This window comes from Podarcis pityusensis (assembly GCF_964106645.2).
Source record: "Podarcis pityusensis genome assembly, chromosome: 3".
Taxonomy (NCBI): domain Eukaryota; kingdom Metazoa; phylum Chordata; class Lepidosauria; order Squamata; family Lacertidae; genus Podarcis; species Podarcis pityusensis.
The window spans coordinates 69326607-69339556 of NC_138026.1; the positions used below are offsets into that span (position 1 = coordinate 69326607).

The 12950-nt window shown below is 40.3% G+C and overlaps 1 protein-coding gene across 5 annotated transcripts in view; it reads left to right on the plus strand.

The window, feature by feature from the left end:
- Window positions 1-12950, plus strand: part of TULP4 (TUB like protein 4) — a 107254-nt gene that overhangs the window by 71845 nt on the left and 22459 nt on the right. For all 5 annotated transcript variants that reach the window (XR_013983901.1, XM_080998346.1, XM_080998344.1 and 2 more), the window contains 3 exons: window positions 2977-3105; window positions 3738-3899; window positions 11737-11917. Coding sequence is in view for 4 of the 5 variants with exons in the window: in XM_080998346.1 (XP_080854472.1) it covers window positions 2977-3105; window positions 3738-3899; window positions 11737-11917 (472 nt within the window). In the remaining variant the exon portion in view is untranslated. The remainder of the gene's footprint in view (window positions 1-2976; window positions 3106-3737; window positions 3900-11736; window positions 11918-12950) is intronic.

A 12950-nucleotide genomic window follows, 5' to 3' on the forward strand; every position in this document is an offset into this window, starting at 1 on the left:
TATGCTGAGGAACCTGCTTTGTTGAAAGGGCTTGTAAGAGGCTCTTACAACTTTAGAGAAAAAGTGGCTGACATAGAAGTTAAATGGCTTCAGCCTGTATGTTGCATGTGGAATATCTTGTATGAACTGGAGCCTACATGGGCGCTTTCGTAAGGAAGTATGCTCTGCCCATGCAATATGCTGATACCTGTTTGTTTTATTTTTTTAAGCAGTGGGTTAACTACAAGCTTGCATGCAAATTTGTGCACACAGGCCCTTGGTTACATAAAGTGTTGTGCCCAAAGTGAGGGGAGGGAGGCTCCACTGCTGGGCTCCACTACACATGGAACATTCACCCTAGATCTATGTGTGAATCAGACTTGCCCTTCTTTGATACAGTCCAGCCTTTAGACACTACAGATAGATCATTCTACTAGATTTCCTCTGCCGTCATGCCGCTTGATTCCATCAGAGTTGGAATTTTGTTGCAAAGCACCAGGGGCACCATGAATATGGTGTAGAATGGACGGTGAGAGGCTGGGGAAGGGGCGCACTGAATTTTGGCAACAGACAGGGCATCCTTGAGATCCTGAGGTCTACCACTGATTTCGTACTTCATTACCAAGAAAGGACGCAGGCAAAAGGCATCAGGTATCGGTAACAATCCAGTTTAGAACTGGCAAGACTTGGCATTTTAGAGTCTAGATTCTGAGCTTTTCAGCAGGTGGCAATTACATGCTGCCTGAAAAATAAGCAAATATTACAAGAATCGGCCTTTATGGAGCAGCTGTGTTATGACATCCTTGGGTTGAATGTATTGGCTTCTTTTGGTATCAGATAAGGATTGTAACATGAGTTGAGTGAGTATCTTATAATCTCTACATTATTTCCTCCCTGCAGTTTTCTTTATTGTATCTGTCAAATGTCCCATTACTTTCTCTTTTATCAGGTATTAAAAGGCTCTGTTTTTCAAAATACCCAGCCACCCACAACCATAGTTAGCAAGTAGGAATTGTGCAGGCATTATTTGAGAGAGAGAGAGAAATCAAGTTCATTCTGTGCTTTTCTAGGTAGTAAACAAGATGTTTTCTTCACCTCCTCCTTGATACTGTTGTGGATGTCATGGGTATGTGCTGTCATGGTGTGGCTTCATTTCACCCCAGGGATCAAGGAGGCAGTTACTTTGGGGTGATAGCGGTATTTGCCTGCCTGTAGGAAACAGTGAAAGGCATGGTGTGGAGTTGGGGGTGGGGAGAGAGAAGAGCTGTTATACATGGAAATGCATAATTTGAGCTTATTATGCATATGTGGGATGGAGTTGTTCTGGCAGCTTTTCCGCCCAACTGCAGAACAGTTCATAGCAACAATATTGCAATCGTTTCCTTGCTTCTCCTGTAAACAGAGGCAGCACATGAGACAGTGCATCTCTCTCTTCCTGACAAAATTGTGTAACATTGCTAGCTATATGGTGGGATGCCCTTGTTAGCTAGCAGGCAGAATTCACTTAAAGCTGCAGAGTGAAACTGACACTGCATCAGGACATGCCTCCTTAGTCATCCCTGGGTTACAACAAAGATCCTGGTGCATAAAACAAGGTGAAACGTTCACCCAACAATCTAAATCCATAACAATCCAAATAGCTGTCATGATACTTTGTTGGGAGCATTGTCATGCTTTCTGGAAACGATGCATTGATTCATGAATGCATTGTAAATACTCGGCAGATACCATCTTAAGCCTTCAGCGCATATGAATTTAAAACAACATAACATAATTTAAGAGTCTTATAGCATGTTAAAGACAGGGCAGATTATGTTCCTCACCATTATTGTATGGTTGGGTTCTCCTATATCAGTCACTAGTTTATGAAGTGGCTGACTATAACCAGGTCAGCTGGTAGACATTTTTGGCTGTCCCCTTCTCTAGCACTTCTTCACACACTACTAAAGATTTAGAGCAACCCAACAAAGTTGATTGGGGGTAGTTTCAGGGCCAACAAAAATAAATTCTTCCTATACTCCATAATTGACTTTTGAAATGTGCTTCTGGTATGTATGGTAACTGGCACTAGTGTGGCTATTTTTATATAATAAAATATTAATCAATTGCATAGATCTATCAGTGGTTATTAGCTACGATAAGCCAAACAGATTCCTCTGCAGCTAGAAGCAGGGTCCATCTGATGGCTGGTAGTTAACAGTGCAGTAGGGCCATGGCTGATACTAGACATCACAAGAGTTGTGCGGCTGCTACTTTCATTTTCCTTCTCCTTTCATCTGGTAATCCCAAACTAGTGACATCATGTCATTGCACTGAAAGTTTCCCTGCCCCTATGAGTACCCACTAGTGAAGTGGAGCAGAGGAACATGAAAGTGGAATGACACCATTTTGGACTGCTAGACTTTCTGAGGGAGAAGAGGAGGTGCCGTGTTGTTGGGCCCTGTTCAAGCTTTTACATCAAACAGCTTTGATCCTTGGAAAGGCCCATGACTCCAAGCACATTAATCCTTTCGAGAAACTGCCATCTCTCTAGATCTCCACAAACTTGTTGCACAAGAACCTTCCACTCCCACCAAAGTCTGCAGTCTGTCAGAGAGAGGTTTCATGTGTGTGTTGTTCAGCCAGGTCAGTGAGTGTGTGCAGATCTCAGAGAGCACAGCTGTGTTTTACAACCTAGAGAAAGCTGACAACCCTTTAGGAACTTGATTTGTTTCCATTTGAAAACATTGGAGAGAGCTGGACTTAAAAGTCCTTGGTTTCAGTAAAGTGTGCCCATGAAGATTCTCCGTTGCTTTTATGGCAGCAATGAAACACATCCTGCTGTTCTTAAAGAGAAGCCTCATCGGCTGAACATTTCAAATTTTTGTAGCCTTAATTTATAATTTAAGCACGGCAATATATTTTTGCTATATCAGATAATGAAATTTCAAGTGAACTGGATGTTGGAACCTTGTATAGACACTTGGGAAAAAGTTCTGTTTTCTGGAATCTTCTTAGGTGGTACTGGTAAGATGGAACGAACCATTCCAGAAGCTTGCAACTTGTGATGCAGATGGTGGAATATTTGTTTGGATTCAGTATGAAGGCAGATGGTCTGTGGAACTTGTGAATGACCGTGGGGCACAGGTTAGTATACCCTCCCTCCTTTTTTCCTTGTAAAGAAAGACCACTAAAGTTCTCACTCCGTGTGGAAAGAGTAAATTGTGGAAAGAGCAATTGTTAGAGCAGCATTATAATTGAACTCCAAAATCCATAGTTGGGCAATACTTTTATTAGGACCGACAAAAACGTCACAAGATGGAGAGCGCATTTTTTAATTATTCAGAACTCTTCTTCAGACTAGATGTTACACAAGGTAGGGGTTGTGGTGGGGTGCTCCCCCTCTCCTATGTACAACATGAACCCAGTTGCACCAGCAGAACTGTTTATAGCTGGATACCATCCTTGTCTGGATTGCACTTCATTTTATTTTAAAAAAAAACTTTTTTTATAGCATGGTTTGAAAATCTGAAATGCAAGATGGTGGATGCAGCAGATGCTTTAGCATTAATGTTCCCTGCTTGTTGGCCAAACGTCTGTTAACTTCTCTTAAAAGAAAAAAAGTGGGGGCACACGAGCCACTTAACCCGAACCTGCTAAACATATTGGTACCAATTGATTCTAGTCTCATTTGCTTCTATAGGGCACTGTTTCTTTTACATATGGGCTGCATTGTCAGAATAATGTTCTAGCCTCTTCTTGTCTCTGTGTGTTTTAAGGTGAGTGACTTTACGTGGAGCCATGATGGAACACAAGCACTGATCTCCTATAGAGATGGGTTTGTACTAGTTGGATCAGTCAGTGGACAGAGACATTGGTCTTCAGAGATTAACCTGGAGAGTCAGATCACCTGTGGCATATGGACTCCTGATGATCTACAGGTAAAGTTGCTTTGAAAACAAAAATTGCCACACTCTGTGTGTATGTCAGGGTTGACTATGCATTAATCGGTAAGCACTTTCCTGCTGCATACAGGACAAGAAGATGGTAGATTAATTTAGCTGTATGACTGACACACTCTTGTAGCTGATGTCAACTACACAAGTGTTCAGTGGTAATTCACACCACATGGCTACATATACCCTCCTCCAGTCATATGTATATTGAGTATTGAAATGCTTGAAAACTGCTTGAGAGCACCTTCAGTAGTAGACATATTTGATGAGCAGTAGCATTGTTTTTAAATGCAGCCAGCCCAATCCAGTCCTGAGCTTGGCAATTGCTGCAGCATCCTACCTTCCTCTACTGGGGGAAAGAAGGTGTCTGAGGATAGAATAGGCAGGCAGGAAAAGGGTTAACACATTCTCAGCACAGATTCAGGGAGGGAAGCTCACCTTGGGGTCAGAAATGAGCCTCCGCTCATCTCTTGCTTTGTGCCTATCAGACCATGCCTTAAAAGACATGCTTACCCCAGGTGAGCTAGCAAATACATTTGTGGACTCCTAATCTCAAACCCAGTTCAGGGTGTTCTATTTTAGAAACCAGTCAATCTAAACCAAATGCAGAATTCCATAATGAAGTGTTAATGAAATATTATACTAACACTTAACATTTAGCTCTCTCTGTGGGTCTCGTATCACTTTGAAGAGGGAATTAATTATCTTCATGCCACTCTTGCTAAGGTGCACCTTCTCAGCTGCTCATTTTGATGTTGAGGGAAAAGAGAAAGAGAAATTGCTTGCTTTGCTTAAAAAATCTCCCTGGGACGAACCAATGCAAATCTCATTGGAGCTGATAAGAAAGTTCTCATTGACTTCAGTGACCACAATTAAATGAAAAGGCTGGGTTCAGAACACAGATCTTCTGGCTCCCAGTTGTATTGTTTTAATTGCTAACCTGCAGTTGCTGTTCAGTTTTTAGTATCAACTTTCCTGACTGAAACATAGGCTTGCTTCTCTGCTCTCTCTCATTTTCACTTCTGTTTTGCTTACGGAGAGCTCGCCGCAGCTTCTGCTGCCTAAAATAAAAAATCAGGGAAAAGCTGATAGCATTTGAAATCCTGTCACAAAGCAAAATACTTTTTTAGTAAGGCCGAGTTTACTTGTTCTGCTGACGCCGCCACACCACATGTGTCTTGGAGGTTGATCGCAAGACTGAGCCACAGAAATGAAGGCAGTGCAGCTGCTGCTTGGTCAGATGAAGCTGCAGTTGAAGGCAGGCGATTTTTAAAATTATTATTTTAGTCAGAATATGCTATATTCTGTTAGAGAGTGGGATGAGGTGAGATTTAATATACAAAGGCAGCATGTGGCCATAGCAAGGGCCTAATCAAACCTTGCGCAGAAACTGCTCACCTAGACTTTTCACACAAAATTCTCTTGGGATGCCAAATCCACAGTTCCTAACACCACATGGTTAACATTATAAGATTCCATCATGCTCTTTGTTAATCGATATGGGGAAGGTGGAATTGCCCTCTGATTTTCCGAGATACTTCCTCAGCATGAGCCTTCTTCGGCCAGAGCCCTTAAAATATCTAGGCCAGGGTTCAGCTATCAAGCAACAACATTAGAAGAACAGCTTGCTACCTGGAAGCCATTATCCCCCCAGGAGCCATACGGCGGCTTAGACCTATTTTAAATGTTGTTCTCTGAAAATGCCAAGAAATATGAACACCATGTTTTGCAAGCTGTAACTCCAAAAGCATTCTTCAGTCCCCTATGTTTATTACATTTCTGATTCTTAGGACCACACAAAATAGCAAGCAGAAAGCTTTTAATTAATTAGGCAGTACATTTAATGTTGCATGGAATGGAGTCAATGACTAAATTGCCAGTGTAAAATAGAGCAGTATAACCAATAACAGTGCAATTCAGGGAGTTCAAATATAACAAGGGAAGAATACTCGAGTTCATATCATCTTGATTCTCTTGTTGTATAAACAAAACATTCCAGCATATAATATTTTGGGCTATTTTTAGAATTACTTCAGGTTTTCTTGTTAGTCTTGGCATTTAAAATTAATGACCTCTGGTTGCTCATGCTAAGAGCTTTATGAATGTTTTATATTCCATTGCTGCTCTTTTTGGACTGAAAACGTGGCTTTCTTTCTATATATAGAAGGCTTACATTTTAGTGAGACCTGCCTGCTTTTTATAGTTATAAATTATGGAAACAGACAACACTGCTTAGCTTCTTGCTCAGTCACCTGTTTTATGAGTTTCTGTGAAATGGTTAATAGATCCTGTGTAAAAAGATTGCAGTCCATTGAACTCAGTGGGACATGCATAGGATTGGACTCTGCGTCAAGAAAATCACTGCTGCCTTGGCAGCGCTTATTCTTGTCATCAGCCAAATATGTTTTTCTGGGACTGCTTTGAAGTAAAGCATAAACCTTTCTTTTAAATAGGGAACCAGTAACTGAGGAGTTCAGAGGTTCTTGTCAGATCAGTATAGTGCATTCTGTGTCCTGTATAAATACCATGGGGGTGATAGTGGATTTACATATAACAGTCAAACAAAGTAATTAAGTCACTTATTAATCAGGATTAATAGACGCTCTCCTAGAGAGGAAGAAAGCCTTTTTTTAAACATACAATCCAACCAGTAGGTTCAGAGTGTCTCTCACATTCTCCCAAGGATTTGAGATTATAGTACTGATGAAAAGCTGTAAGACTTTTGGTGCATAAAGGATCTGCAACCATTTAAACCTGGAAAGAGCATTTTCAATATGAAAATCTGGGTGGTATTTTTTTGCTTTTTAAATTGCCTTGAAAAGGTTTATGCAGCTCATCTCCTGCCCCAGCTGCTCTCAAGTCATAACTGGTAGTAGTCTACAAGAACAAAAATCCCTTTCCAATACTGAATGTTCAGGGACTCTAAAGCTGGAGAACTCACACTCTTGATTTGAGGTACATCCCCCTGGGACCTAAGCCTGGACCTGCTGCTTTGATTTGAAGGTGTGCTTTGGGCTTTAATCAGTTCATAGTTTCTGTACCTTGGATAGTGAAAGGACTGAATATGAGACGGTTGTGAAGACTGTAGAGTCATTTTCTGGTCTGACTATACCAATAAATGGCCAAATGGGTGAACGGAAGCAAACAGGGATTCCCTTTAAGCCTTTTGCCATTGTACCTCTGACAAAACAGATGTGGTTTTCACTTACTGTCTCCTTTCCAAGGAGTGCCTTTTTCCAAGTGGAGTTTGATTGTGAGCAAGTATTATTCATCTGTGGATTTTCTCCACCATCCCTAACAATTATGCCTCTGGTTGGGGGAAGGCAGGCGGGGAAGATAAGGCACAGCTGATCTAGAAGGCACAGCTGTCTGCAAATTATTAAAAACCTCCAATCAGCCAAGGCCTCATCTTTTAACAGGCAAAACCCTGACGATGTAGGCAGCTTACACAATATAGCTTCCATTTGGATCACTGACCAAGGACAGCATGCTTTTGTCAGTGGCCTTGTAGTGTTGAATGACTAAGCACAGACAAAGATATAGATCTTGAAATGTTCCTCTCAGAATGGCTGCAAACTAAGAACTTCATTTATTTCTTGTTTTCTTAAAAGTTGATTGACTTACAGTGCAATTCTACGTGTTCTTACTCTGGAGTTAGTTGTACTGTGTTCAGTGGGACTTACGTCCATCTAAGTTTGCATAGGATTGCGCAATCCCATCTTTTGATCCATAAACTTTCTTAAAGCATCAGTCAACATAGCATGGCAAGATCCAAATAACCTTCCAAGCTTATTTAAAACATATAATTAAAACAAACCAGGCAAAACTAGTAAGCTCCTAAAATAGAAAACATCGGTGTCACACTAACCATATCAGCAATTCTATACTGATAATTCTTGGATCCTGCTAGTTAGCAGTTTTCCACACTAACACCTTTTAAAAAGAATCCTCCATGATTTCTTAGCAGTGGTTGGATTTAGTTTTTTGCTGCAGTAATGATTGAACATAATGTAATGGGAGATTAGCCAGTGCTCTTCATTTCCTTAAACAGAATGAGCAAGCCTCTTGAATATATTCAGATTCCCAATCAACCATACTGCATAAACGAATCCTAAAAAATGTTCATGTGAAAGAGGGCCCTTTAACATTAGTGGACTGGAACTGAAATGGAAGTACGCGTGACTAAGGTTGTAGGGCAGAGTTTAGTTTTCCAGGCATGATGCTCTTAATGCATTTGCCCTTTCCTGGATTATGTTGTATGTCTTCTATAACCTGCCAAAATGTGCAAGCCAGAGCTTGTTCAATACATCAGGGAGCAAAACATGCCCAAGGGGAAGATATCTGTAGCTTACAGTCAGCCTTATCTTAGATGATGTACCTTGGCTGTTTGCTAACTGCTATTTTAAACAACACAAAAGCCTTGCCTCCTCCATTCTGTATTTAGGTGGAAACTTTCCTTTATTTGTTGCTGTCAGGCTTGTAACACATTGCTTTTCCACCTGTCATATAATGCTCTAGTTCCACCTGATTGAGTCACATTGTTTTTTGCCAATTTTGCTCCAGGGACAGGCATCCACATTGGTCTTCGATGGTTGACTACTCATTGGTCCAGCATCCCATCATGCTTGTACTTCGCAATCTGTAAATTGCTCCTGGATGACAGTTAAAATAATTGTAGCAGTGTTGTATCATTTTCCCATCATTTATGTTCCACCGTTTGGGGACATTTTCAAGTTTTAGAAATTTTAAACATATTCCTATATTGATTTTATTAGAGGTATAAAGTTGTTGCTATATTCTATATGAATATTTATCACTAAATACTGAATTTCCTCCTTCTTCCAGATAATCTTCCCCAACCAACTATTCACTTTTCTTAAAAAAGAAATGCAGGATTTTAATATTACTATAACACTGGGCAACAATTTTTTACTTTTTGAATGTTGTCTAGATTTCTACAACTGATTTAGGGTATTTTTGCACTGCTGAATCAGGAAATGGCATCCGTTTCTCTCCATCAGGTCAGGTTTACTGTAAACTGAATGGTGGGCATTGATAAAGGTAAGTACAGGTAAATTGCATGTTGCTTCACAATTTTTCAAACTTCAGGGCTTGAACTTCCGTTTCTTGGAACTCCTGGAATGCTCAGCGGCAGGGAGGTCTCTCTTCAGAGTCCAACAGTAGTCAGCCATCATGACTACGTCCCAGCGACCCTGATACCTGGTCTCCATCTCTTTCATGTCCTGATGGAATCTCTCCCCCTGCTCATCACTCATTGAACCCAGGTTCTCAGGAAACCGGTCCATATGTGAAAATAGGTAGTGCATCTTGACGCTCATGTTGCAGCCCAGGTTTCTGAAAGCAGTCAGCATGTTGTTGAGAAGTTCTGCGTAGTTTCTGGCCTTATTGTTGCCAAGAAAGTTCTTCACTACCAGAACAAGGGGAAAGATTTATACGATCTGAAGAGAAACCAGAGTATACTACCAGAACAAATGCCTTCCACGCTTCCAGTTCCACTTCGTTCATTGAGTTTCCGAACTCTGGATCTCTGATGAGCTGACGGATCTGAGGACCGTCAAAGATGCCAGCTTTCAACTTCTCCATGGTCAAGCCTGGCACAAGTAAGTGAAGCAGTCACCATCCTTGTCCAGAGCCTTGGTGAACTGCTTGATTAAGCCAAGCTTGATGTGCAGCGGTGGGAAAAGTATTCTGTCTCTGTCCACCAGAGGGTCGTTGATGACATTCCTTTTTTTGCAAGGCACCAGTTCCTCCCGCACAGGCCAGTCCTTCTTCGTGTAATGCTGAGCACGGTCCCTACTATCCCACATGCACAGAAAACATGGGTACTTGGTGAAGCCAGACTGTTGTCCCAACAAAAAGTTCACCATCTTCAGGTCAACACAAATAAACCACTTATGCTGATCATAACCAATTTTCTCCAGCACATACTTCACCGCTTCATAGTTCTCCTTCAGTGTACTCGAGTGAGCCAGGGGTATAGAGGCAAACTGGTTGCCGTTGTGTAGCAGAACACATTTCAGTGATCACTTGCTGCTGTCAATGAACAGTCTCCAATCTTTGGGTTCGTACTGTGGCACTCCAAGCTTGAGCAGAAGCTGCGCAATATCTGCACAGTACACCAAGTCCTTCTCTTCCGAGAAAAAACGGAGGTACTCTTGATGCCTGTTGCGGAAGAAGCTGATGCGAGCACTGTCAGAGAGGAGGTTTTTTCCCTTCAATCTGGATGCCAACAGTTCGGCAGAGTCCTTTGACAAGCTGACGTCGCGAACTAGATCATTCAACTCCTTTTGGGAAAATGGATGTAGAGCATCATCTTCAAGAACCACTTCTTCTTCATGTCCTTCAACACTGGAGGCATCTTCGTCACTAATGTCAGGAAGTTCTCCGAAGATAGGCGCTGGAATTTCATCACAATGAGCTACAAGACGACGTGCTGATTGAAGATCAGGATACTTGAGGCTGCTCCGATTCTTTCTGTTGATCCCACCAATTTATGGAGCCGCACCAATTTATGGAAGATTTCAAGGTTTTATGACTTCAAACTGACCCCTTTTCGACATAATCACCCAGAACTATCGGACCAGAATACTTCTTGTCATTAAAATAATCATTTCCAATCAAAACAATTATTCGACATGGCATTTTACCCCCACCAACTTCTTCTAAAATGCTCCACACAAGCGTACATGTGAACAAAAACGTAAAAAAAGACATGTGGCCATAGCTCAAAAACTTGACCTGATTGAGCAAAACCAATGTGATTTTTGGATTCAGCGCATCAAATTCATCCTAAATCAACTGAAAAAACGCAGACAACAAATTTGTTGTTGACCAGTGTAATTTATACTAAATCTGATAATTTATCCATAATTTTGTATGCTAATAAATTAACAAATTTCATAAAAAACTGCTATGTTATCTGCAGATAGGCTGGTTTTATGCTCTACGTTAACAAATCTTGATACTTTGATTTGTTCATGTTGCCTAATTACATCTGCTAAAATTAAACTGAGATAATGAACAACGATGCCAACAAGAAGCAATAATATCTAAATTCTTTTCAAAGCCAAATCAGTTTAAATATTCTATTAGATAAGCCCACTCTGACAGATCGTACGCTTTGTCTGCATCAAGGACAATACTGTTGGTGTTCTTTCTTTTTAATCGTTTTGATGATGTCTCATGTTCTTTAAATATTTGATTTCAAGGACCTATTTTCTATAAAACCAGTTGGGTTTATACTGATATATTTAAGGAAGGTTTTTCTGTAATCTGGAAACCAAACGTCAATATTTTATAACTAGTTTTTCAAACTAGTATAGGGTGGGGGTGGGGTGGGGTTAACTATAGGATGACCACAGGACAGATGGGGATGTAGAACTGGAAAGGAGAAAAGTGCCTGATGGGAATCAGTGAAATGGAGAAAGAAGCAAGTTTGTGGGAAAGAGCAGGAGAAATGGCAGGGATGAAGAAGATGAGGGCTTCAGTCATGATGGCTTTAGAAAATGTTGTTTGTGGAAGAGTAGTAGTTATGACATGGTACCCAGTATTGCCCATAATCCTAAAAGAGAATTTAATGGGGGTTACGAATTTTTTGAATCAGGAACTCCACTTATTCCTGGCTGATAAGGATGTATTTTTTAATAGTTGTTTGCTTTGTCTTGTATTCACTGTGGATGTGGGCAGTTTAGCATTTCAGATTACTTGAAATATGATAATAGAGAACTGTCTTCTTCAGCCTGTTTTAATTTTTAATTGCATTTGCATTCTTGTTAACTATGATGCTTCCTTATTTTGCCAGGTCCTCTTTGGCACTGCTGATGGTCAGGTTATTGTTATGGATTGCCATGGCCGAATGCTGGCACATGTTCTCCTTCATGAATCTGATGGCATCCTGAGCATGTCCTGGAATTACCCGAGCTTTTTGGTGGAAGATAGTAGTGAGAGTGACACTGATTCAGATGACTACTCCCCACCTCAAGGTCATTTTGCCTCCATTTTTTGTTCATTGAATTTCTGTGGCCTGCTTTTCACTGAAATGGTAAAGTTGTGTGACATGCTTGAATGCCCTTCCATAGAAAAATGTTCTTTCCACACTGAAAAACTCCACATCGAAGGGTAGGCTAGAACTCTTGTCCCTGTTGTCTGGTTTTCTATGAAGAGGAATTTATTGTTATTCTGAGCATTTGGTTGTGTAAGCCTGCAGCTGCAGATTGAAATGATGCAGCCAAGGACTATAGTGAAAATGATTTATTCATTCATTTCTTCATTTAATTCAATTTATTAATTGCTTCCTTCAAAACATCTCAGAGCGATTAACAATAATAACATCAACACTGAAAACCTTTAAGTACAATTCCATATATAAAAACAATGAAAACAATTCCGTATATAAACAAGTAATTAAAACAATTTCATGGAAAACTTCAAATCCAGTGAAGATTCAGACTGCATTGGTAAATCTAACATATACAGCATGTTTGTATTGACAGTGCTTTTAATGCCATTAGCATCATGCAATTGCTATTAACAAGGCATCAAGTTTTGCACAGGATAATAAATGGCCATGATATCCTTTATGGTTAATCTGCAGTTACCCATACTCTGTAGAATATAGTGGTCCTGAAGATTGTAGCTTCCCCTTGACATCCTTAAATTACTTGTTTTCTTCTTGCTATGTTATATATTTTAAAAAATAAGATGAACGTAAGAAGCCTCCTTTACTCCTTAATGTAAGAAAATCAGAGATGGTGCAAACATTTTCAAATCAAATAGAGATTAAGTTATTGTGCTTTTGCATATTAATCAAAAGGAGGATCTGAGAACACATTTTTCTCAGTGTGACATGTGTGACTTTTAATAATGGAGCAAGAAGCAAGATAGAATGGACTGCTTCTACACTTTCTATAACAGAAAAAAATGCACAACCAAAACAAAGTAATTTAAAAGCTTGCATGAAACAAAGTTGACTGTGAATTAGCACCACAGAATCAAACCTTTGCAATTCTGGGTCCA